The sequence below is a fragment of the Lepisma saccharinum genome, chromosome 19 (genome assembly GCF_977018435.1).
Source record: "Lepisma saccharinum chromosome 19, izLepSacc3.1, whole genome shotgun sequence".
Lineage (NCBI taxonomy): Eukaryota > Metazoa > Arthropoda > Insecta > Zygentoma > Lepismatidae > Lepisma > Lepisma saccharinum.
Genome location: NC_139247.1, coordinates 11,096,109 through 11,123,197, shown reverse-complemented (window position 1 = coordinate 11,123,197; position 27,089 = coordinate 11,096,109). Strand labels below are relative to the sequence as shown.

At 38.9% G+C, this 27,089-nt stretch overlaps 1 protein-coding gene across 1 annotated transcript in view; it reads right to left on the bottom strand.

Moving 5' to 3' along the window:
- Positions 1–27,089, bottom strand: part of LOC146003073 (4-hydroxy-2-oxoglutarate aldolase, mitochondrial-like) — a 150,215-nt gene that overhangs the window by 92,186 nt on the left and 30,940 nt on the right. Inside the window, exon 2 of the mRNA XM_083141244.1 lies at positions 57–185. Within this exon, the coding sequence (XP_082997370.1) occupies positions 57–185 (129 nt within the window). The remainder of the gene's footprint in view (positions 1–56; positions 186–27,089) is intronic.

Genomic DNA, 27,089 nt, shown 5'->3' with positions numbered 1-27,089 from the left:
AGAAATAAAATAACACTCAGTTAACTAAGTAATGAAGTTAATGTTTTAGCACTTACTGTCACGGCCTGTTCCGACCAGGAGAACCTTATCCTTGCTGATTATATTCTTGACGTATTTTACAATTTCAATTTTCTCCTCGGTATTCAAATGAGCGCTTTCTCCGTTGGTGCCATGAACCAAATAGCCTAAAAAGATAAAGAAAATGTTATTTTGACACACATGCCAAATATATGTATTTTAAGTTTCATTAGCATAAGTGTACACATCTATGTGAAGTAATACATGTAAAGGCATATTGAGATATGTACGGTTACCGGCAATAAAGTGGAACACCTAGATCCTGAAATACTACGTAGTTTATCTGCAAGCCGTTACATGGGTTGCCTAGCTCTACGGCGATACGTGCAAATTGCAAATTCTCAATGGCAACTTCTACCGCCGCCATAAAGTTAGGCAACACCTTGCATGGAAGCGAGTATATCACGATCTATAATCTGTCCCAGCTAACTGTGGAGCAGCCAAACGAAAACAAGTATCTGGTCAAGTAGTGACGCGAGACGTCTCCACCAATGAACACGCGAGAGGAACGGGATTGCGTGGAGTGGGGGAAAGCGACTGTCTTCCCAGCTTCGCTCTGGCCAATAGATTTCCCTCGCTTCTCTGACGCTATGCGCGGCCTTGCTCCACAGTTAGCTGGGACAGGGTATAAGTGTCCCACTTTTATTACCGACCACTGCACATTTTCTATTTACACATACATAAAATCCTTGCAACATTACCTTCAAAGTTTGATTTGAAATGCAAATATTTTATTATTAATATATAATAAGAATGGTTTATTGTTACAACCGCATTTTATGTGCGAAATAATTTAATTGTGACTTTAATACATAGAATATTTTTATGTACAAGTTTGTAGACTGTTTCTCATGTTATGGGTGTTAGAAGAAAATTGGCAAAATGACAAAATTTTCCGCACAGATTAACTTGAACTCTGATAATTTATTTATTTATTTATTTAACAAAGAATTCCAAATACAGCTTTGGCGATTTTACATTGTAATGTATAACAGTGGAAAATTAAAATATATAGCCTATATATAATAAATATATATATTCTATAAATAAACATATAGCCTATATATAAAAAATTACAACAATAAAAAAAATGGATCAAATAAAGAACCGTACACATTTTTGTACAACAGTCTTTTGAAATGTACTTGATTTTCAAAAATGTCTACGAGGGGGTGCTGATAATTCCTTAGCTTTCCTATTTTAAGAATTCTTATTTTGTTTGAAAGCTACATGTTTCTATATGTTTACCAAAAATCAAATCAGTGGTACTAATGGAACTATTTCTTTTTCAGGTGATTAATTGAGATGGCGTGGCAGTCAGTCAAGTTCAGTAATGTTGAGAGCAGAGCAGTGATCAAGTTCCTCTTTCTCCAGAAAAAGTATGCAACAACCATATATGATGAGATGCTACAAACAATGGGGGATCAAGCTCCGTGCTATGCTATTGTTAAGAACTGGATTGTCAAATTTAGGACAGGACATTTTGTCACTGTTGATGAACCCCGCCGTGGGAGACCATCCATAGTGATTGTGCCCGAATCAATCGAACAGGTGCATGAAATGATTCTCGCAGATCGACGAATTTCTGCTAAAAAGATAGCAGAGGACCTAGGCATATCACGTGAATGCATTGGAGTCATTATTCGTCATCATCTTTACATGACAAAACTGTTCGGCCAAGTGGGTGCCAAAATGTTTGCATGCCGACCAAAAGCATGCAAGGGTGCTTGCTTCCAGAAACGTTTTGAGCCGTTTTGAGCAGGACGGCAATAATTTTGTGGAACGTTTGGTCACTTAGGATGAAACATGGATCTATTTGTATGATCCAGAGACAAAAGACCAATCAAAAGTATGGCGTCACAGTGGTTCACCGAGACCAAAAGTGTATCGTGTTCAAAATTCAAGTACAAAGGTTCTTGCCAGTGTTTTTCGGGATAGGGATGGGGTAATCTATGTTGATTATCTACAACAAGGTCACACCATTACCGGGGCTTACTATGCTTCATTACTGGACAGGCTTCACTCAGAGCTGAAGAAAAAACGCCGTGTAAAGTTGTCTCGAAAAGTTGTCTATCTTCACGACAACGCATCCCCTCACAAGAGCAATGTTGCAATGCAAAAATTGGCTACGTTAGTGTTTGAAAACCTTGGACCCACCCTATTCACCTTACCTGGCCCCATCGGACTACCACCTATTCCCAAATTTAAAGAAACACTTGAAGGGACAAAAATTCAGCAACATTTCTGACGCAATTGTAGCTGTAAATGCATGGTTTGACACCCAACCTAAAGATTTTTTTGTAGATGGCCTAAACAAACTGCAGGGCCGCAGCAACAAATACATCGAATAGAAGGGAGAGTATGTTGAATAAATCCTTCATAAAACTTTAACTTTGTCTTTTTTTCTTTAGAAAAGCTAAGGACTTATCAGCACCCCCTCGTATTTGGCCTGTTGAATTGGCTGGGTAATCTGTAGGGCAGGGAACGCTGTATGAGGCATAACCTTGGCTTCTGAGAAGCGAAAAGTTGAGTGCTTCTTGTTGTGCGAGATGGCACTCGAAAGGGAATTTCCTGCAGAAGGCGGTCACTTCTGATGGTACCATTAACTATATTGTGCAGGAATACATGGTCTGCCAGTACGTTTTCATCAACCTTGCTTGCTTTGTAGGGCTCGTCGATGGCCCCCATCTTCTGTGACGTTTCTTGTTCACATTCCGACCAGTCACAACTGCTTCAATTTGAGTGATCGTAAATAGCTGGATAAAAGTTATGACCCTCTCAAAACAACTTCCTATTTTTTTCCACTGAGGATACATGTTAATTCAATAACAATCAAGCCCTTCCCCGTTCCCTGGGGAGAAAACTATTGAACGCGATTTTATTATCTTTCCAGCTGATGCCACGAGTGTTAGAGTAATTACATTAGTGCAAGATGTTGTTAGAAACATGCAGTAGCGAACATTTTGAAAAAATAAACTAGAAGATCCCAAGCGATTCCCTGGTGTCACGTTTTGTCTTCAAGTTAACCAGATATGAAAGGATAAATCACGACTGTCTGGTGACATGTGCAATTTTTAATTAAAAGTAATTGATTTTCAGCACTATAAGTATTTTATATTGTTACGGCGGCCGATCATAAAGGCTGGTTTACATTGGTCGAGTAGACGGGAGAGGAGCTGGAGCGAGTAGGATAAAGCGAGCTACTCTCCCCGTGTAAACAATAGGGAAGAGTACTGGAGCCAGTACTCGCTCCAGTAGTGAGGACAGTCGAGTGGCTGTCCACGGAGGACAGTGACTCGACCAAGTTGCTTCTTCTCCCATCGATTTTTCACTCGCGCGTAAACTCGACAGATCATTCGTTCAATGTAAACGCTTTCTGAGTACAGTAAAGAGTCTGTGTTGTCTTGTGTGAGTGTCCATTGAATTTGTGACGATTATAGGAACAAACAAAATAAACTATGGGCGTATGAAGAGATGAGACTTGTATGTATTTGACGTAGGAGAATTAAAATTAAAAATGAGGAATTTACGTTCTACGTTCAACCAACAACGATCGAAAATAGAAAGATCAAATAAATTAGTTTTCTTTCCAGACATGTCCACGTGCATTATTGTACAGGGTAAGTCAAAATGATGGACCCGATTACAGAAATGTATTCTGTGAAATCTAATAAACATGTTATTGTGAGACATGCGCTTCGAAAGGTTAACTTTCAAAGTTTAGTTTCCACGCAGTATTTCCACTTTCTACCGCTAGGAGCCAGCAGCAAGCAGCGAGCAGGAAAATGGCGTTGACTGGAGAACAAAGATATTTCTGTGTGCTTGATTATCATGTGAAGAAGTCTGTGATTAGTGTGCAACGGCATTTCCGTACCAAATATCGGAGAGAACCACCTACGGGGAAGGCCATTCGTAAGTGGTATGAACTAGGGATGGCCAAACGGATCCGGATCCGGATCCAAAAGTTACGGATCCGGATCCGAGTTTGAAAGTTTCGGATCTGGATCCGGATCCGAAAGTTCCTGATCTGGATCCGGATCCGAGAGTTTCGTATCTCAATCCCATTATAATATTACCACACCTTAAAAGGTATTATGATCTTCGATTACAAAGAAATTTTTCATTAGTTAGTCCGACAATAATTTTTTTCAAGTGTTGTTCCTAAAATACTTTGCTACGCATCGGCTAACACACTCGTGCACAAATGTCAGAGGTGATTTTGTAAATGCCATTGAAACGAATGCCATTCATTCGAATGTATTGGAAATGAAAACACACATAAATGTGAGACATTCCATTCCAGGATGAAACCTTTAACACATATAACAAGATAGAAATGTTTTACACAAATAATACAATTGTTCTACAGTTACAGTTTTACAAATTAAAATAAAATATTATAATATATGCAGTGTTAAATAATTACAAAGTGTAAGACTAACATGGGAGGTTATTTAAGTGTCCCCCTCCGATTTCCATGAAACTTGGCAGGTGTATAGTGGGGCCCAATGGAAGAAATAAGTGTTTTTTCTTTCAGCTAAGAAACGGTTTCAGGGGACAAAACCCCCTCAAATGTCAAGATGAGGACAAATTGAAGTGAGGATCTGACCCCTGTGTCTCTCCGATATCCATAAAACTTGGCAGGTGTATAGTGTGGGCCCAATGGAAGAAATACGTGTTTTTTGTTTCAGCTAAAAAACGGTTTTAGGGAGCAACCCCCCTTAAATGTCAATATGAGGACAAATTTAAGTGGGCATTTGACTTATGTGTCCCCCTCCGATTTCGATGAAACTTGGAAGGTGTATAGTGGGGCCCAAAGGAAGAAATACGTGTTTTTTTTTGTTTCAGCTAAAAAACGGTTTTACAGAGCGAAACCAACTCAATTGTCAAGATGAGGACAAATTGAAGTGGGGATCTGACCTCTGTGTCCCACTTGGATTTCCATGAAACTTGGCAGGTGTGTGTATAAACGGGCCCAAATGAAGAAATACGTGTTTTTTTTTTTCGGCAAAAAATTTGTTCTAGGGGGCAACCTCCTCTCAAATGTCAAGATGAGGACAAATTGACGTGGGGATCATCTGACCCCTGTGCCCCCTCCGATTCTCATGAAATATGACAGGTGTATAGAGAGGCCCTATGCCCCCCGTTTTACGTGGTTTCGGGGTCAGATCCCCACTTCAATTTCTCCTCATCTTGACATTTGAGGGGGAGGGGCCTCTATACACCTGCCAAGTTTCATGGAAATCGGAGGGGGAGACTTAGACCTCCCTTGTAAGTGTATTCATTAATCACAAATCGCGCACGCGCGCACACACACAATATAATGTTATATATGTGTGTATGTATATTATATATATATGTATATTAGCAGGTAACAATATGTTATAAGCACATTCTTACTTTCCAAAGAAGCGCATGTGGGATGGCAAAACGGATCCGGATCCGAAAATTCTGGATCCGGATCTGAAAATTCCGGATCGGAAAAATTTTAGGATCCGGATCCTTAGGATCCGGAACCAACCGGATCCGGATTTCGGATCCGCTAGGATCCGGATCTGGCCATCGCTAGTATGAACATTTCAGAGATTCGGGCTGCATCTGTAAACGAAAATCGACTGGCCATCCGTCGACTGGGGGAAGAGACAGTGGAACGAGTGCGCACATGTTTCGTGCGGAGTCCACAGAAGTCCACCTATCGGGCAGCGAGAGAACTTCAACTTCCACAGAAAACTGTCTGGCTGGTTCTGCGGAAACGTTTACAAATGAACCCTACCGCTTGCAACTACAGGGTGTCCCAAGAACGGCGCAACTGGGAATTAAGAGTGGCGTTACTTTGTAACCGAAACCTGTACATACATAAGTCATACACCAAATATGAGCCCTGTCCTACTCTAACACTTTTGTCACCATAATTTTCATTTTCTCATTTTCCTGCTTCCAGTATTTCCATGTCATAGACCATCACTAGACACACCTTTTGTTGCCTTCAAACATCAACAGTGTTGCCACTGTACCTCATATTTTTTTTAAAACACCCATTTGGACCGGTACGCCTTTACGAGGCATTTCAGGATTGGCTATACGCGAAAACGATCGGTTTTCTTCTCTGAACTATAGATGGCGAAATAGTCCACCTACCCAAGGTGGAAATTGACGTCCAAATTTCCGTACGAATGTTTGACATGCAATTTTCCATGCTTTGTGGAAAAATAAATTTACACTTTCACTTACATTTGGCAACACTGCATGTACAACACTGCACCCCGTTTGTTGTTTCTATGTTTAAAAATATCTACTTGGACAGGGCTCATATTTGGTGTATGACTTATGTATGTACAGGTTTCGGTTACAAAGTAACGCCACTCTTAATTCCCAGTTGCGCCGTTCGTGGGACACCCTGTAGTTCAAGCCTTAAAAGACACTGATTATGCTTTGTGCGCGTCCTTCTGTGCTGATTTCCTCGCATTAATGGAAACGGATGGGTTCTCTGAGAGGTTAATTTACAGTGATGAAGCAACTTTTCATCTTTCATGGAAAGTGATACAACGTAAGGATTTGGGCGAACTGCTAACCCCCATGAATTTGTGGAACTCGAATGTGATTCTCCCAAAGTGAATGCCTTTTGTGCCATTTCCCATGAAAAGATTTATGGGCCCTTTTTCTTCCATGAACGTACTGTGACAGGACTTGTTTTCCTTGATATGCTGCAACTATGTCTCCTTCCACAGCTTGCAGAGCATGGCGCAGATTTCATTCTCCAATTGGATGGTGCCCCTGTGCATTACCATGGCAGCGTTCGGGACCATCTCAATGGTGAAAAAAAGTGTGTAAACCGTTTCAGAACTTTTTTAAAAAATTGCCAACGAAGTGGGTGGGTTCATTCTGTCAAAAGAGCACTAAACAGCTGCACCCACTTTCCCACTTTGCTAGAGTCGAGTAGAAAGTGTGTAAACAGCTGCTCGCCATAGAAGGGGCGGGTCGAGCAGACAGGACAGTAACTCTTCCCAGTAACTCTCCAGCTCACTCGACCAATGTAAACCAGCCTTAATGTTGGCGAGGGAATTGGGGAAGCGACCAATCCAGCACGATAAGAAACGCAGCAGCCAGTAGAACGAGGTTCACGTAGTACTTCTTCCTGCCGCGTCGTGTCTCTCGGCGCCACTGTTGTTGTCTGGTTGGTCTGCGACGTAATCCCCGCTCCCCACTTCCCTTGCCAGAACTAGGACTGGCCGCCGTAAGAGTGGAAAAGACCTACAGTAGAGTGAGCTACAAGTTCAACGCAACCCCTCCAAACTCGTCTACGTCTACTCGATTCCACGTCTTTCGTCAGTCACTCCATACCGTCAGCGGAAATAAAAGCGGGACACATTGATCCTGAAATGCTAGCTAGCTTCCACGCAAGGCGTTATGTGTGTTGCATAACTCTGAGGCCACAAATTGATTTTAATAACAAATTTTCACTACCGTGGGGCTAGGGAACACACATAATGCCTTGCAGGGAAGTAAGTATTTCAAGAACTAAGTGTCACATTTATATTCCCGGTGACACTACCTTTGATGATGACTATGGTCGTTTAATAATTTAGCCTCTCCCGCGTATTAGCATCCTCGGGACGAGCACTTTCCAGTCGCGCGCTTTTCAAACTTTCCGCGATGTACAAAAATCCTAACTAGAGAAATAATTGTCTTAGAAAGAGGAGAATATGTATGTATATATATATATATATATATTAATAAAATGGATTTTAGCAGAGGTGAAATATTTACACTGTACTTCCAAATAATGAAATATGAAGGGAAAACAATAAGAAAATCTATTTTCTTTTTTAATGGCATTCGGCACACCCTTCTGCCCACCGCAATAGTTTGATTTGATTTGGTTTATTTTACTTGGCTTTTCTGCCACTCTTGGATAATCAATGAGGTGCAGATGAGTGATGATATGGTTGAAATGATGAAACGACACTCACAAAGAACAATGTCCATGCCTGGATTGGAACCCGGGATCGCAGGCTTCGTAGCGCGCTGTGCTAACCACTACACTGCGGAGGTCGGCTCCACCACACTAGACAGAAGGAAAATGTAGTACGTAGCACTGATACATTCCTACAACTATCGAAAGTTGAGTTAAAAATAGGCAGATGTCTCTTCGGGAAAACGTGATAAGGAAATGTGTAAGGAAATTAATGTTGTCAGTTTGCTGGAAAAATCCGGAATTTCACTTTTATCGTCGGCCTTACAGACAAAATTTGTAAGGAAACACGAACAAAGACCACATTTCACAATTTAAAAGGAAAAGGATAATATGTAAAAAAAAATTGAGCAACGAATTTTTCGGGAATTTTGAAAATTGGACGTTTCAAGCTTCACCCCTGAGCAACTTCTCTTGATTACATTAACAGAAGTAAAAATAAAATATACAGTAAAACCTCGTTAATCCTAACCCTGATAAGCCGGACTTCGCTTAATCCGGAGAGGCAAAAGGAAAAAAAAAATAAAAGCAGAATGCAAGGTTTTAAATGTGGCTGGAAGTCAACAAGAGAACTTCCCAAAGAAAAGGCAATCCACCACTGATGAAATTCTGTCTCCTGCAGACCTTTTACTGTACTGTATAGTATATTTAGGTCCATGACCTTTAAATACGCCATAATGAACGTGTTTTGTTGCTGTAAACAGAGTTTTAATGCACATTCTACTGTTCTTTTAGGTTATTTCAGTTAATCCAGACTTTCGTTAAACCGGTCAACGTATCCTCCCCATTAATCCGGATTAACGAGGTTTAACTGTATCAGCAAATATCGGGGCTTTATGAGTAAATAGCTGATATATATCCCATAATATGTTGAGGGAAAATACCAACATTTTCAATAATATATTGTTTTGTGATTTTAAAAGTTAGGAAGGCCAAGACGAAGATGGAGGGATAACGTTGAGATGGACCTAAAGGAAATCGGTACGGATGGATAAGAATGGATAGATCTTACCCAGGATAGGGACAGATGGAAGACTTGTGTTGCCGCAGCTATAAACCTTCGGGTTTAAGAAGGCTAGAGACTTAGTTAATTGCTTTGTGATTCGAGTATGCCATACCTTCATATGTATACAAATGAAGAAAAGAAAACAGAACTGAAAAAACGTGAGTAGTTTTGAAGAAATTATGCGTTAATTCCTGCCACGTGGAAAGGTAAATATAGCTATCGTTAGTTCTGAGTGGAATTAGGCGTGGTGGTAAACATGATTAGCACTCGTCCCGTAAAGGTTTCCAGTGGTCACTTGCATCTTCTCTTTCACTGGCCTTGTATCTCACGGTCAAATTGACTCCAATGCTACAAGTAAGTAACGTGCGTTAGGAGAATTAAATAAGCTAAAATTTCAAGTGGATATACGACGCCAAGGGCATCCCGGGCCTCCCCCATGGCGCAGTGGTAACGTCATTGCCTTGTACTCAAGGGGTCCCGGGTTCGATACCCGGTAGAGGCACAAGTGGTTAGGATTCCAGTTTAAACTGTAGGTCCAGTCCCGATTAGCCTTACTGCGCATAAAGTGGACTTAAAACACCAAATCAAACCAAGCCAAGGGCATCCGCAGAATTCGTTCTCAGGGCAGCAGGGTCACAGAAACTTTTATTGTTTTAGTTATTATTATTAATACTACTACTAATGATATTTAAAAAATTACAAACATTTGTAATTTCCATATTCTGTATCTACATATACAATTTGCATAACTGTCCTACTGACAAAAAGCTCATTTTTATAGTTAGATAATCAGTGTAAAATATACTGTAAGCTTAAATGTAACCATATTTCAAATAATAATAATAGTTGCTATAACGTATGGCACAGAAAACATTTTGAAATAAAATATCGCTACAATTTCACCCTTCGAATTACACTAACTCTTTCTGAAATCCCAGGACGGCAAGCGCCTTTCCTGCCCCCCACCCCCCTCTCCGGCAGGCACCCTTGTACGACGCCAAGGGGTCCTGGATTCAAATCCCGGCATTGGATGTTGGGTGTTCATTATTGGTGTCCCTTCATCATTTTCATCATGTCATCACTGATTCACATCTTCGAGATTAGGCAAAACTTACAGAAAAGCAGCGTTAAATAACAAATTTATTAAATTCAATCTTATATTGTCCTCGATCTCACGGTCAAATCGAATCTAATAATACGCAGACTTTGGGCTCAGGCTACGGGACTCGCGCTGGTTCGAGTTTCCTTGGAGAAGCGTAAGAACTTTTCTCTTGAGATTTCGGCATGTGTATGGGGCCTGTGCACACCTACCATCGTGAGGAAACTGAGAGCTACGAACAAGTAACGTCATCCCGCCATGGAAACCTACGACAACGACTGGGGGGGTTCGTCGTGCTGACCGCATGTGACCTCCTAACCGGTTGAATGATCTCCCACATCGTCAGGTGGGAGCGAGACCGGCAGTCGTTACGTAGGTCCTGGCCCTCATAGGCCAGAGATTATTATTTAATAAGGTACGTGAGCCAAAGGTGACCAAGCTACTAGGGCAATTTACAAACCTCTAATGAGAGATAAACTTCTGAAATTAAAAGAAATAACTCCTATAACTAATTGACAGTGTGTATCAAATAGATATTTTGTAACATTGCTTGTATTTTTTTTTTTTAAAAAAAAGGAATTACAAAACCGTTACATCTATTTGCAAGGTGGCCCATATGTCCCAAAGGTGGCCCATGGGTCTCAAAGATGCCCACGGCTTATACTTGGCTTAGAAAAAGCTGCATGTGCTCAAGAAAACATATTTATTCATGTTTATTCACATTTCTACATCTTATTAGAGAAAATTGTTCCTGTCAAACTTTTGATTGTAGACATGCATTACATACATACAGCCCGAGACAGTTCGTTTTCTGCATTTTGCACCCGAGGGGGACTGGGTACATTGATGTAGTGCCATTTGTTAGCATTTTAAATACTGATTTGGTTTTCGTAACGTGGGCTACCTTTGGCTCACCTACCTTACAAGCATTCAGACACTTGGGGGGGGGGGGGGACTAAGCAAGGCGTAAATATCGACTTTTTTCGTTTGCAGAGGGGGGGTTGTTTTCAGTAGAAGGGACGTGCTTGAGAAAATCTTTTCAAGAATTTTAATTGAAATTAAGTAGCTCTGAAAAGTGAAAACACAAACATAGCTGTATACATCAAACTTTATTATATGGACAAGAAATGAACTATATTTTGAACGTAAAACGACCTCCCCAATGGCATAAGAAACTCTTCTTCTCTAGGCAATTTCAAATCAAAATTAAGAAAGCATCTTCTGGAGGCAACTTATCAGTACTGAAAACAAGAAAAGACATTAAAATGAAACCTTTCTTGATCTAAATTTGCAGGCCAAACACCGACCGACTTTTCTGTATTTTAAGTATTTTTGTTATGGGTGTGTTCATGCTGTACGTGCATTTTTTACGTTTCTTACAGCATATATGTGTATTTTTGTATTTTGTCTTTTTGTATTCTTTTCTTTTTTGTGTTTTTCTTTTTTCTTTTTTTTCTTTTTGTGTTTTCTTCTTTCTTTTTGTGTTTTTTTTTCTTTTTTGTGTTTTTTATTTTCTTTGGTATTTTGATCTTTTATGTTTCGTAAACGGTTAGATATTTCAACTAAATTTGTAAAATGTGAAGTAGAGATGGTTAAGTGTAAGAAAAGGCTTGTGCCTTAACTTCGCCATCCAAAAGAAGAAGTAAATAAATAAATAAATAAATAAATATATACCTTTGTTTCTAAATTCACTGTCCTCGAAAGAAGAAATACTAAAGCGAGGTGTTCGCACGGGCATGCTGAACACTATAAATATTCAACTGGGCGATAGACTCCACATTTTTCATATGCCCATTTCAGAAGGGAAACCTGCGTGATTTCCCGCCTCTTTGCATGAAAATTCCTGCATGCAAAAGTTTTATAATCATAAATAGAAGAAATAATTCGAATTAGAAATCTTAGGACATAAGGACCTAAAACGTTTTCACGCAGAATCCTCAATTAATTTATGGAATTTTCATCACATAAATAATATGTTGTTCCAAAATGTTGAAACTTATACATTGGGCGGCGGCCACCTCCGTTTCGACGCCCCTGCTTACAAGCAAGAGTAACGTTTCAAACTTCGCCATATATCTGTGAGAAAACTACCACGCGAGTTTTTACTTTCGTTCGTTCTATGCGAGAATTTAATTGAGCCGTGGCTTCCTTTTGTTAAAATACAATTCTTCAGAATAAAATTCTTAGAGCCTCTTCTCAACATTCAACCTACTTCCTTCTTTTTTACTTACAGTGCTTCTCAGCGCTCCACTCATAATGCTGCAAATTATTGATCAAATTAAAACTTAATTCTAATGTTATAATTAAGAGACTATATTCCTCCCATTGCGAAAGCACCGCTAAGTTTTCTATCTTCTGATAATTCCCTGCAAAAGAGTTCATAATAAATCCCGCTCTTTTCCAGCTTGTATCAGGGCCTCAGAAACTAATTAAAACAACTTCTTCCTCGCTCCATGAAGCCCTTTGGCCTTTGTCTTTCGGAATCTACGAAAATTAACTTTCCATCCGGTTCCATGGTTTTTTGTTCGTCTGCATCCAATTACTCGAAGGGGGATTTTTGGTTTGCTGTAAACTTTGTTAGCAAGACAACAGACCAAACAACAGAAAAGGGAACCGGTAATTTGCATGGGATTTTGAGAACAGTTTTCTTTTTAATGAAAATCGACTCCCTCAATGGCTTTCTAATTGAAAATTGATGTATTCTTTTGTGACTAAACTCATAATGTTGTAACGTTCATGGAAGAGTCCTTGAATCTTAAACACCTCAATCAAATCTGTTGTTACCAAGGCGGATTGATTTAAATAAATCATTTATATAATAATGTACACAAGGATTTAGATATCAGAATCACTTTTCGTAAAAGTACATTGACCTCGTAATCATTTACTGGTGTTTATTAGGCCCTTAGATAGGAAAATAAAGGATATGAAATATATATGTACTGATGGCGTGTAGCTGATACTAAAGGAAGTGTAAACACACATTTCTCTTGATTTTAAATTCAGTAATTTTTATAGGCAAAAATAACAAACGTTTTGTGTAGAAAAATATACAAAATACTAATCATGTTATATCATAAACAGTATTATTATCATTAAACTGTAAATAAACATGTCAGCAGATATTCTTCAAACTATCGTTAAAGGAATCTCCATAATTGAGCTACAAAGATCATAAAAATATTTAAGTTAATATTTTAAGTTACAATTGTAGAGTACATTTAGAAAGTTTTATTTTCACTGGAAGAAAAGTTACTGAAATTATGTATTATGGTTTCGTTAACACACTCAACAAACATTTCGATAGCAAGGACAGTATCAGAAACAGAAGAATGTATATTTACGTACGTACATTTTTTTATTTGGTTTAATCCTCATCATCATCCTTTTAATAAATTGTTTGAAATTAAAAAACAATGGACCGAAGCCAATGTTATAAATCCCCAAACATCCACATATTATTTTGTATACTGCCATTTCATAGACCCAGAAGCTTGTACTAAGACTTTTACACTCCTACATCCTTTGATTTACCACCTTAACATACCATTATATACACGGCTGGATTAACCTATGGGCAACTGGGGCAATTGCCCCGGGGCCCACACCAAAGGAAAGTTGTGAATGGCCTCCACCAAAAAATATTTTAACCATCTGCCTATGCTTGTGAAAAATTACATAAGAAGCTGTATTATTTTATGGAAGGGTTATCTCCAAAAGAAAGGTTTCTGAACTTTTCACCAAATTGTGGTCACACTGGGTCTGGTATTGCTAATGCGTTATTGGAGTTTCTAAACCATCGCAAGGTTGATATAGGTGACTGTCGTGGCGAATCGTACGATAATGCTGCCAATATGTGTGGAAAGTATAAAGGCATGCAAGCTCTCGTCAAGGAAAAAATAAACTAGCAGAGCTAGTATCATGTTGTGCCCACTCTTTGAATCTGGTAGGGAAAGCAACGGCTAATGCATGTCCTGCAGCTGTTTATTTCTTCGAATTTGTACAACGGCTTTGTGTGTTCTTCACAGCATCACCTGGCCTTATCAAACATTGGTGGATAAGTTAAGACAAGCAGAAGGGAAATACTATGTTCCCAAGAGTTTAAGTGAGACTCGGTGGGACATGTAGAGCAGATGCCACAAAAGCTGGTCAAAAGTTACGAAAAATTTAAGGAAGCTCTTGTCGAAATAGGCAATGACAAAGAATAGAAGGGTATTGTAAGAAGTGAAGCGAATGGGCTCTCACGACAGATGTCGTCCCTGGAAATCGCATTGTTGGGCGTCTTCTGGAATAACATTTTACAGAGATTTGATGCTACGAGCAAAACACTCCAGGATTCAAGGTTAGTTCTTCAGTCTGCCATTGACATTTTGAGATATTTAAAGAAGTTCGTAGAATCTGAAGAGTACAATAAGGAACACTCACGTCAGCGGGTGAGAAACATCCAACTGAATCCTCTTGACTATGAAAATGAACCTCAAATCCACCTCTCGTCTAGTGAACATTTCAGAGTAGAAAGTTTTCTACCAGTGATTGATCAAATCACCTCATCACTCGCAGACAGGATTTTTCCCTCGCTAGAGAATGAGCTGATACAGTTTGCACACCTACAGTAGTAAGCAGTAGCAACGTCAAACATCAGGAAGACATCCCAATGGAACTGTCTATGTATAATATTGTATGTAAGGACCTGTTCCGCAGTACATTTCCCAATGTCGAAATTCTCTTTAGAATGTATTTGGTCTTAATGGTAACAAAGATCTTTCTCAAAAATGAAATTAGTGAAACAGGCTTCCCGCTTCCATGGGACAGGATCCCTTATCCAATCTTTGTTTATTAAGCATTGAACATAAACTTCTTCGTGAATTGGATTTCGATGATATAGTAGATGAATTTTCGGCGAAAAAGGCAAGAAAATGTGTCTACTATAAGTTAAGCCTTTGGGAATTTTCTTGAAGAAAGTGTAGTTACTACAATTTCCACAATGAACCTGTAGGTAATTGTCCAGTAGATGGACCGTGCATATGTAGTGACATATTTACTCTTAATTGTAAATAATATCATTTATAAAGATGATGTACTTAAGTACAGTTTATTGGTCACTTCTCTGTTTCCGTCTGAACCCCCTTAATATTTACTATACAGGGTGTTACTAAAGTTCGTTTCCAACGCTTAGAAGGTGATTCTACAACTGGAAATAAACACAAAAGTTCATGTGACGAAATGCCGAAAACGGCACCCATTCGGAGTTATTGAAGTGGGAAAAAGTGTGAAAATTATGTTTACAAGGAAATAGTGGCACAACGGTCAAACATATTACCGCGGTGAAGGGCGTTCCACAAAGAAATGCGGCATGCTCTATTCGAAAAAGCACATGGCAGATGTGTGAAGTTGATGCGCAAAGGATTGCCCAAATGAAACGAATGGGTCTGTTGAAGTCATGGGGGTAGGGAAGGGTTTAGCGAGATGTTTTATCCACGGAAAGTGATACATGGAGACTGACAAATAATAAGAAAGCGAATATCCGTAGTGGACATCACCATTACGTAGAAAAACAAAGATGGTGGTGGTGGTGCGCTAGGTTGCATATTATGTGTCGACATGTTCACTGTGTGCAGACTGGAGGTGCCGAAGGAACCACATCACAGACGATGTTCAAACAGTCTGCCATTAACTTCCACGCAGAGATGACAACGCCGAATCAACATTGTCTAGTGCGACCAAACAACCCCGCTGTGTCATCTATCGTCGCTGCGGCGACATTAATGAGTGCATTAATGCGAGATCCTCGGCTGACACGACAGGTGTTTCGTATAAGAGGCGTTTCACCCCTCCCCATAGAAAAAAGTCCAGGGGAGTGATGTCCGGTGACGTCGTCGCCTTGTAATCAAGGTGTCCCGGGTTCGATTCCCGGTGGAGGCACATAGTGGTTGGGATCCCAGTTTAAACTGTAGGTCCAGTCCCAATTACCCTTACTGTGTATAAAGTGAACTTAAAACAACAAATCCAATCAACATCAGTAACATTTTCAACGTGTTTGTTGAACAACTGACTGAGGATGAGCGAAGGAACGCTTACTTTCAGCAGGATGGAGCCACGGCGCATACAGCATGTGCAACGATCACGCGCATTGAGTCAGTGTTCCCGCCTGATCGCCTCATCAGCCGTGGCACGAACTAACCTTGGCCACCTAGTTCTCCAGATTTGTGATATCTTCTTGTGGGGAGCCCTAAAGGGACAGGTGTATAGCAACAACCCTCACACACTCGAAGAACTCCAGAACAACATTATCACAGCTATCCAGGCCATCCCGCAGGATGTCCTCGCCCGTGCTTTTCAGAACATGTGGTATCGTCTGCACACGTGCCTCGAGGTCAACGGAGGACATTTCCAGCACCTCCTCTAGGTAGGTTGTTGTCACACTGTACTGTATTTACAGAAGAGATGTTTCATTCATTTACGTTTATGTCAAGTTGTCTAAACTGCTTGGCACAGATATCCTGGACTGTTCTCTACCCCGCTCTTCTCTTCGGTGTACCAGGGTTGCCTACATGCAAGGAGCATATTTTCCATGGGGGCCTCTTTAACAGACTCATCCAGTATAAACGTCCACGGCAAATCATAGTATTCATCAACATATTAAGAACAGGACACGTACGCACACCAGCACCCTTATCAAAAATTCATTGTAACTCAACAAAATTGCAAGGCTATACTGCAAAAGCGACCCTTGTGTTTTACTGATTTGGCATAAAAGAAAAATACGTATGTTCACTCATAGTACTTAATTCGTGTTTTGAATTGGCATTGTGCATTTTTTACTTAGAAGTTCCTGTTCTGTGAAATAATATAAACTTTCTAACATTACTTACCATATGTGCTTTCCGGTATCAACATCAATGTTGTAAACACACAGTATTGCCAGGTCGAACTGTGTTTTTTATCGTGGAAATGTATGAGAATTTCCACTAGGATTCAACTTTCTATATTTCGTTTTTTCATCAGTATTTATGATTTTAATTTTACTTTTGGATATTGAAGTTTATATTTTTTAATAACTGTAAATTATTTTCGTTAATTTAAAATGCATTTCTTCAAATTCTTTGGGAAATATATGGTCTTTGTTCACAGGGGTGGCCACAGACGTAATTTATGACGCGCCTGCGTCATGGGAATTTTTGGGGGGACAAGATTTTGTACCAATTCTATATATCTTCACACAAAAATGGGGCGATGGTTTCTTTGACTTGTTATTGATTTTTAGTTATGGTTATTATGTACAGTTTTTCTACATCCCTGTGGGTTGAAATGAAATGCCTCCTCTTATGCCTTTTGAATCGCTTTGGAAAGGAGGGAGGAAGGTACATGCTGTTCACATTAATATGAGGTTAGTGGAGCAGACAAACTGTTAAGAACAAGGTTCAGTACACTAAGAAAGATAGTGAACGTTTCATGTTGCCAAACAATAAAACCTAAAGTATCTAAACTAAACATATATTGCTTAAACATGTCTGTATTATATTGTTCCGCAAATTTTGTCTGACGAAAATAAATTTAGTAAATAATTTGGCATAAAGGATGGGGGCAAGGGGAATTGGGGGAGGGAGTGCGTCATTGGCCTTGTAGGGGATGGGCATCCTGTTTGTTTATATTATTGTTCAAGGTTGTTCTAGCGTTGTGCGATAAGGGAGACCCTGACTTCACTTCTCTCCCTTATAGCTTAACGTGAGAACAACTTTGCGTTGTGACGTCACTCGGGGAATGCCTACATTGTTAGGTTAGGTCCGTTAGATTTGGTTCTCTTAGCATAAATACGCTGTAAATGTATTATTTATGCTAGGATAATTAAACTCAACAATCCCTACATAACAAATTAGGCATTTAGCTGTACATCTGCACGTAAATTAGGCATATTTTGTTTCATTTATAATGAAGGTTTCTCCAACTTAATACTACAACCTTTTCCACTCCTACTTGTTTTCTCACCATAAATTCTACATTTCTGGAATCCTTGGTTCATACCCTTTCCAACGTTGTATCATATATATTTCTATTAGGAAGGGCTAATTCGACATCCTTACCAAATTGCGTATGTGGCAATGAAAACTCCGATGCACAACATTTATTCATAGAATGTCCAATTTTCTTACAACAACGAATCATACTCTACAAAGGATTACAACGATTGGACATTCCATTCTCTGTGTCACTCTCTTTTCTTTTATCAGAATTATCTACTTCACTTGTCTGGCTCCTATACGGATATGCACGAAATGTAGACTTGAAATTTTAAAAAAGTGATCACAAAGAAACAGTGCAAAGAAAAATGTGATTTTCTTATATAATTGATTGATTGATTGACTGATTTAGTTTATTTTACTTCCCGTTTTGTGCCTCTTGGTTAATTTGCGAAGATGGGGATGAGTGATGAAATGATGAATAGACAATTCACAAACCACCAAGCCCGAGCGGGATTCGAACCCGGGACTCTTGACGTTGCAGCGCGATGTACTAACCCCGTTTTTTAATGAAGGAACACCCCTATTCGCTAGTATACCCCGTCATTCACACATTTGTACACTTTCACATATGTCAATTCCCACTGTATTCACATTGTTTCTCATTATTCGGACGAACACGAACATCCAAGCCCAAGCGAGATTCGAACCCGGGACCCCTATCGTTGCAGCGCGATGAGCTGACCACTGGGCCACAGGGTCCGGCTCTTATATAATTGATTTCAATCTGTGTTACTGGTGACTTAAGACAATCCAATCTGCCTAACCCGGAAGAACTACAATGACAGAGACGCTGGCCAAAGTCCACAGAATATAAACGTTGATAGGGTCATATAAATGAAGAAGAAGGAGAAATGGTTTAATCAAAATGTTCAAATATTTTACAGGGCCGTTTATTAGAAAAACCCTTTCTATTAAAAACATAAATCTATATGCATGGTGCCAAATATGCAATTTAAGCGTGTCTTTTTTTAAATTAAAAAATTAAATTAAATAAAAAATCTTATTTACATAAAAAATCAACATTTAAAAAAAATAATCATGATCCATCCACGATGATTGTTGCTAGAAATAGGATCGAAACTTATAACTGGAGTTCTGAAACCAATTCAAATATGAGGTTCCCTTGTAACGAAAAATGTGTGTTATCTAAAGAGTGATTCTGGACTACTTAATCTGCTCTCCTTCTTAATACCTCAATAGTGTTGTTATGGTGGACAATGTCTTCCTCAGTGGGTATGCATGCAGTGCTACATTATGTGAATGGTCGAACTTATTTAAATATTTATTTTTAATCATGAAATATTTCTTTCATTTTTGGCATCTGCCATCCTTTTAGCTATGATTTCATTTTTTACTTTTATTTTTTAGAGTCGCTTTTCTGCCACTTTTGGCTAATCTCAACAATGACGATGAGTAATGATAGGATGAAGAGACACTAACAAAGAACATCCATTCCTAGGCAGAGATACGACTCTGGTCCCCTGTCGCCGTATCGCTTACTTTGCTATGTTACGAAACATGCGTCTTTTCGACTTTGACATAGTTTACTGAGCTAAATCCGTTGTGGTTGCTTCCGTGCATCATCATCATCACAAACGAATTGAATAATAAGTGGATGGCTCATGGTGAAATTTGTCATAGCATTTTTTTCTTTAATTGTAAAGGGGAAAAATATACTTTTTATTCTAATCATATAATGACGTTAGAATAGTTTTAGGAAAGAGTTAATTATATATGGTGCTCTTAACGAATTCCTGTCCATTTTCTTTCCTTTCACTCGGTCAGAAAGGTAACGTGTAACCTGAAGTTGAATGTAAAAGTCCATTAGCTTTCAATTATCACTGGTGATGTAGTTCAAAATTGGTACTCAAAGGAAATAAGTTCTTCTCTTTATTAGATTTTGTGAAAAATCATATTAAGTGGATACCCTTAGATTGACCTGTCTTCAGAAAAATGATGTCAAGTGTTCGATGGGCGTTTTACTTTTGGTATTTCATGTTCATCTTACTCTTACAGTTAAATCATAATGTTCAGGTCATAACATTTTCCATATTACAAAATCTGGTAATGCACATTATGGGCCTATTTTTTTAATTTCTTCAAGTAATGTTTAACGTGGTGTTCTCGTTTCATATTAGGTTGTCTGAGAAATTCTGGGCGTTTGTGACACCTGTATATTTAAGCGCACACTATAGACCCATATGGTAGGAAAACAGATGAAATGTTGATGACAATAAAAATGACACATTTGATTGCATCGGTCAGTGGCGTTCGGTCGCCTTAGGCCGGTTCTCTATTGTGTTAAAAATGAATGATAAAAAGTTATATTTTGGACACATTATGTAATTCAATATTGACGCGTTCTCAATACACCATTCCCCCTACCTAAAGACACTCATACAACATATATCCCCCTTATCACACTTCATACTTTAACCAAAATCGAAATTGTTAACCCTCTCACTTGATAAACTTCTTCTCCCTGCCTTATTACCTTTAATCTCTTTAACACTAACATATAAACAAAAGCTACATACATACAAACACACCAAACAAGAATACAACATGAGAACACGTCCATACAACGTCACATCCACCCACTCAACTCCTAACACTATCTCAGTCAAATAGACGTACTGAAACACGTTACACACTTAAGAAAACGACCACAAAACAAGTATCATATTAACAAACTTTGCAATCCGGGTTTGCTATGGATTACCGAACGAGCCCGGTACCAGATCCTGCTGATTACATTGTAAGTTGCAGGAATGTATTTATATGTATTCTTTGAACCAAATAAAGTCCCGAGGAAATGAAATCGGGGGAACCGATATTCCGTAGGAAAGACGTTCTGGTCTTCTTAGGTACCACATACCCTCGAATGTATGCGGGTGGAGGTATAATTCCTTTACAAAAGGGTGAAAACGGTTTACAGACATGCAAGCAGATTTGTGACATATATGCAGACAATGCTACATAGTTGAGTTAAAGGTTCGAGGATGATTTGATCAATTGAAAGCAGGTGATTTCAGCCTGTAATACGATGTTCGTGGTGGGACGGTCAGCAGCAGCAAACGATTATAAAATTAAGGCACAAATTGAGTCTAACCCAAAAGCACAGGCGCTGAACATACCTACAGCCGTTTACTAATATTTGTGGCGAAACTTAGATTCACCTCTCGCTACGATACTTTGGTCCCACACGAAATGTCTCAGGATAACTGTCTTTCATTATTCCACATGTGATATGCTTCTTGAACGGAAGAATGGTGACTGGTGATGAAAAGTGGATCGTGTATGGCAATGTTGTGCGAAAACGATCACGGGGTCAAGCCGGCGAACCACATCAGCGAACATTCACTCACAGAAGATCGTTTTCTGTGTCTGGTGGGATTTCAAGGGCATTCTGTACTGCTCCCACAAAATGGGGCAATCAGTTCAGATGTGTCTGCGACCAATTGCAGAAATTGCATCAAAACATTCACCAGACGAAAACCAGAACTAGTGAATAGGAAGGGCGTTGTTTTCCACCAAAGCAACACGAGATCACGATTGTCTAAGGCCACGCGTAGGAAATTGAACGACTGATGCTGGGAAGCCTTACCCCACCCTCCATATTCATCGGACATTGCACCGGTCTTTGCAGAAGTCATACGACTCCCGATGTCTTCTTCGCCTCCAAGCCAGCCCAATCCTACGTTGACGGTATTATTCCTAGCACTCGAAAGCTTCTCTCTATCTTCCTTCTTGAGTTGCAATAAGTTGCCAGAACGATGAACCAAAGTCATTGAGACTTTTAATACTTTGCGAGATAAAGGTTTTTGTAGCAATATCATATTTATTTTCTTTCTACGACGAACTTTCCGACAATCCCAATACTACAATATATACTGAAGCGAATATTTGGGATAGGGGTTGAGTAATACATACTTGTAGTTTGATATGTTTCCCAATATAAAGAATACTCAAACATCATCGCAACTTATTCATAACATAGTTCAAAAGTAGTCCTTGACACATAGTCCCCAATAGACTTCTAATCCATAAAACCCAGTCGACAAAATTGAAAACTTAGTCACTGAACTGAACACTCAATTGCCAAAATGTAGTACGAACCAAATACCGATGTCTGAAAAAAAACACCATATTTTTCCACTTTTGCTATGACTAACAAATTATGTAAATAAAATTAAAGCATTCGCAGTTTATTATAAATACAGCTTCTTTAAAAATTCACAATATTCAGCAAAATTGGACATATTTCTCAGTATTTTAAGTTAATGTAGGTACATTGAGTAGTATAAAAGTATATAGGACCAGCACGAGAAAGTATGAACCCCCCTCAAGCAGATTTGCTTACACTTAAAACTAGCTCAACATGCCCATATGAGATTTTTGCTCAAGTGTGGAACTCTGTCTAATCCAAGATTTTTGTAAAAATGCTCTCGAGAAGTTCCTGAGAAAGTATGAACCCCCCTCAAGCAGATTTGCCTACACTTAAAACTAGCTCAACATGCCCATATGAGCTTTTTGCTCAAGTGTGGAACTCTGTCTAATCCAAGATTTTTGTAAAAATGCTCTCGAGAAGTTCCTGAGAAAGTATGAACCCCCCTCAGATTGATTTGCCTACACTTATAAAAGGCACTTCTGTGAGATTGTTGTCCATAAACTTGTCAAAAATATGCCCCTCTTGATATTTTTTTTGGCCACACTTAAAACTAGGCCACGACACACCCACCCACACCCACCCACACACACACACACACACACACACACACACATATACACACATACATACATTTGTATATATACAGTGTATATATATATATATATATATAAATGATAATCAGTGTAAAATAGACTGTAAGCTTAAATGTAACCCTACTATAATTTATGGCATAGAAAACAACATTTTTTAATAAAATATCGCTACAATTTCACCATTGGAATTACACCAACACTTTCTGAAACCCCAGTGAGGCAAGCACCCTCCCAGGCCCCTACCTGAGGGCGCCCTTGTACGACACCAAGGGGTCCTGGATTCGAATCCCGGCATTGGATGTTGGGTGTTCTTTGTTAGTGTCCCTTCATCACTTTCATCACGTCATCACTGATCCTTGTCTTCGCGATTAGACAAAACGTACAGAAATGCAGCGTTAAATAAAAAAATTAATTACATTAAATCTTTCATTGTCCTCGTATCTCACAATCAAATCGAACCTAATAATACGCGTACAAGCAACGTTCCCCATCGTGGTTGTGCGGTTTAAGGCGTGAGGCTTTGTTTGGGCTCAAGTTATGGGACGCGCGCTGGTTCGAGTTTCCTTGGAGAAGCGTAAGAACTTTTCTCTTGAGATTTCGGCATGTGTATGGGGCCGGTGGACACCTACCATCGTGAGGAAATTGATATCTACGAATGAGTAACGTCATCCGGCCATGGAAACCTACGACAACGACTGGTGGGTTCGTCGTGCTGACCACATGTCACCTCGTAAACGGTTTAATGATCTCCCAACTCGTCAGGTTGGAGCGAGGGCGGTAGTCGTCAACTCTCAACTCTCAAGAGGTTCTTTGTCACACACGTTGAGAGTTCCTCGGCAGTTTTTTTTCATTGTGAGCCTGAACAGCCCAACATCATACAGTACTGACGATACACATTCATTGCCATAAAGGGCTTTCATTCTGTGATGAATGTCAATTGGGGGACTCATTTTCTGCAGTTACAAACTCTGTCACCACACGCAGTTTCAGGTGCAGCGACATAGTATGGTTACATGCTGCCATTTTCCTCGCTCTATTTCAGCAACCCCTGGTGATAGAAGTTTGAAACTTAAAATGGAGAAGGGGAAAGTCTGAAGAGTGCAATGCATGGTTGATAAGAATCCAAAATGTCTATACACCGTCACAAAAAATAGGAGGTATTAATTTTTAGCACGCCCTCGTATATATCATACCTTTGTTTCTAAATTCCCTGTGTGCTCGAAAGAAGAAATACTAAAGCGAGGTGTTCGCACAGGCATGCTGAACTAAAGACTCCACTGGGCGATAGACTCCACATTTTTCATATGCCCATTTCAGAAGGGAAACCTGCGTGATTTCCCGCCTCTTTGCATGAAAATTCCTGCATGCAAAAGTTTTATAATCATAAATAGAAGAAATAATTCGAATTAGAAATCTTAGGACATAAGGACCTAAAACGTTTTCACGCAGAATCCTCAATTAATTTATGGAATTTTCATCACATAAATAATATGTTGTTCCAAAATGTTGAAACTTATACATTGGGGGGCGGCCACCCCCGTTTCGACGCCCCTGCTTACAAGCAAGAGTAACGTTTCAAACTTCGCCATATATCTGTGAGAAAACTGCCACGCGAGTTTTTACTTTCGTTCGTTCTATGCAAGAATTTAATTGAGCCGTGGCTTACTTTTGTTAAAATAAAATTCTTCAGAATAAAATTCTTAGAACCTCTTCTCAACCTTCAACCGACTTTCTTTTCTTTACTTAAAGTGCTTCACAGTGCTCTCCACCCATAATACTGCAAATTATTGATCAAATTAAAACTTAATTCTAATGTTATAATTAAGAGACTATATTCCTCCCATTGCGAAAGCCCTTTGGCCTTTGTCTTTCGGAATCTACGAAAATTAACTTTCCATCCGGTTCCATGGTTTTTTGTTCGTTTGCATCCAATTACTCGAAGGGGGATTTTTGGTTTGCTGTAAACTTTGTTAGCAAGACAACAGACCAAACAACAGAAAAGGGCACCGGTAATTTTCATGGGATTTTGAGAATAGCTTTCTTTTTAATGAAAATCGACTCTCTCAATAGCTTTCTAATTGAAAATTGATGTATTCTTTTGTGACTAAACTCATAATGTTGTAACGTTTTTGGAATAGTCCTTGAATCTTAAACACCTCAATCAAATCTGTTGTTACCAAGGCGGATTGATTTAAATAAATCATTTATATAATAATGTACACAAGGATTTAGATATCAGAATCACTTTTTGTAAAAGTACATTGACCTCGTAATCATTTAATTGTTGTTTATTAGGCCGTTAGATAGGAAAATAAAGAATATGAAATATATATGTACTGATGGCGTGTAGCTGATACCAAAGGAAGTGTAAACACACATCTCTCTTGATCTTAAATTCAGTAATTTTTATAGGCAAATAAAAAAACGTTTTGTGTAGAAAAATATACAAAATACTAATCATGTTATATCATAAACAGTATTATTATCATTAAACTGTAAATAAACATGGCAGCAGATATTATTCAAACTATCGTTAAAAGAATCTCCATAATTGAGCTACAAAGATCATAAAAATATTTAAGTTAATATTTTAAGTTACAATTGTAGAGTATATCCAGAAAGTTTTATTTTCACTGCAAGAAAAGTTACTGAAATTATGTGTTATGGTTTCGTTAACACACTCAACAAACATTTCGATAGTAAGGACAGTATCAGAAACAGAAGAATGTATATTTACGTACGTACATTTTTTATTTGCTTTAATCCTCATCATCATCCTTTTAATAAATTGTTTGAAAAACAAAAACAATGGACCGAAGACAATGTTATAAATCCCCAAACATCCACATATTATTTTGTATACTGCCATTTCATAGACCCAGAAGCTTGTACTAAGACTTTTACACTCCTACATCCTTTGATTTACCAACTTAACATACCATTATATACAGGGCCGGATTAACGTTCGGCCAACTGGGGCAATTGCCGCGGGGCCCCCACGAAAGGAAAGTTGTGAAGGGCCTCCACCAAAAAATACTTTAACCAGCTGCCTATGCTTGTGAAAAATTACATAAGAAGCTGTATTTTTTTATGGAAGGGTTATCTTCAAAAGAAAAGCTTCTGACCTTTTTATCAAATTATGGTCACACTGGGTCTGCTATTGCTAATGCGTTATTGGAGTTTCTAAACCATCGCAAGATTGATATACGTGACTGTCGTGGCGAATCGTACGATAATGCTGCGAATATGTGTGGAAAGTATAAGGCATGCAAGCTCTCGTCAAGGAAAAAATAAACTAGCAGAGCTAGTATCATGTTGTGCCCACTCTTTGAATCTGGTAGGGAAAGCAATGGCTAGGGACATTGAATTTTCGCGATGCGCGAAATCGCGAAATGTGAAAAAAGATTCAATTTTGAACATTCTGCACGTAACTACACCCCCAATGATGAAATATTCATGAGTTTTATTCGCGAAGTAATGCGAAATCTGTGCTTTTCCACGAAATGAACGCTTTTTCGCGAAATAACTGTGAAATATCATCAAATTAAGTAGAAAACACGCAAAAACCGGCAATTGAAGTTGTGCGCGCAAACTGTCGATTTGTAACGAAACGTTTGCCTAAAGTTTCCTACCACTTGCAGCTGAAGAACGTTTTATCTTCGATCACATCAGGAAGACGCTGCAAATTGGGATTTACCATGCACATAATCTCAGTTCGAAAACTTCGCTCCCTGTCAAGCTGCATTCCTTTCTTCCCCCGAATGTCTACTCAACGTCCAATTTCATTGAACTTGCTAGCTGTAGCAGCGATTAGATTAGTCTGTTCCCGCACAGCAAGGGAAACAATGGTGTCATTTGTGTTCAGTCATGAATGAATTTTGTTTATCATCATGTGATTTTCAACATGTGTTTGTGTATGTGCAGTAGTGATTATTTTATTTGTTGGGCAGCAAGGATATCCTTTAAATACATACAATGAATAAATCACTTGAGATATGCAATTTAGAAATGAAGTGATTTTGTGTTGATGTTTTCTTTTTGGTTGGACAGCTAAGTACTTGTGCATGTGTACAGTATATAAAAATGAAGTAGTTTATCAATTTATAGCTCTTTTGTATGTTGTTTCCTCTCATAATGAAAAAGTGTGTG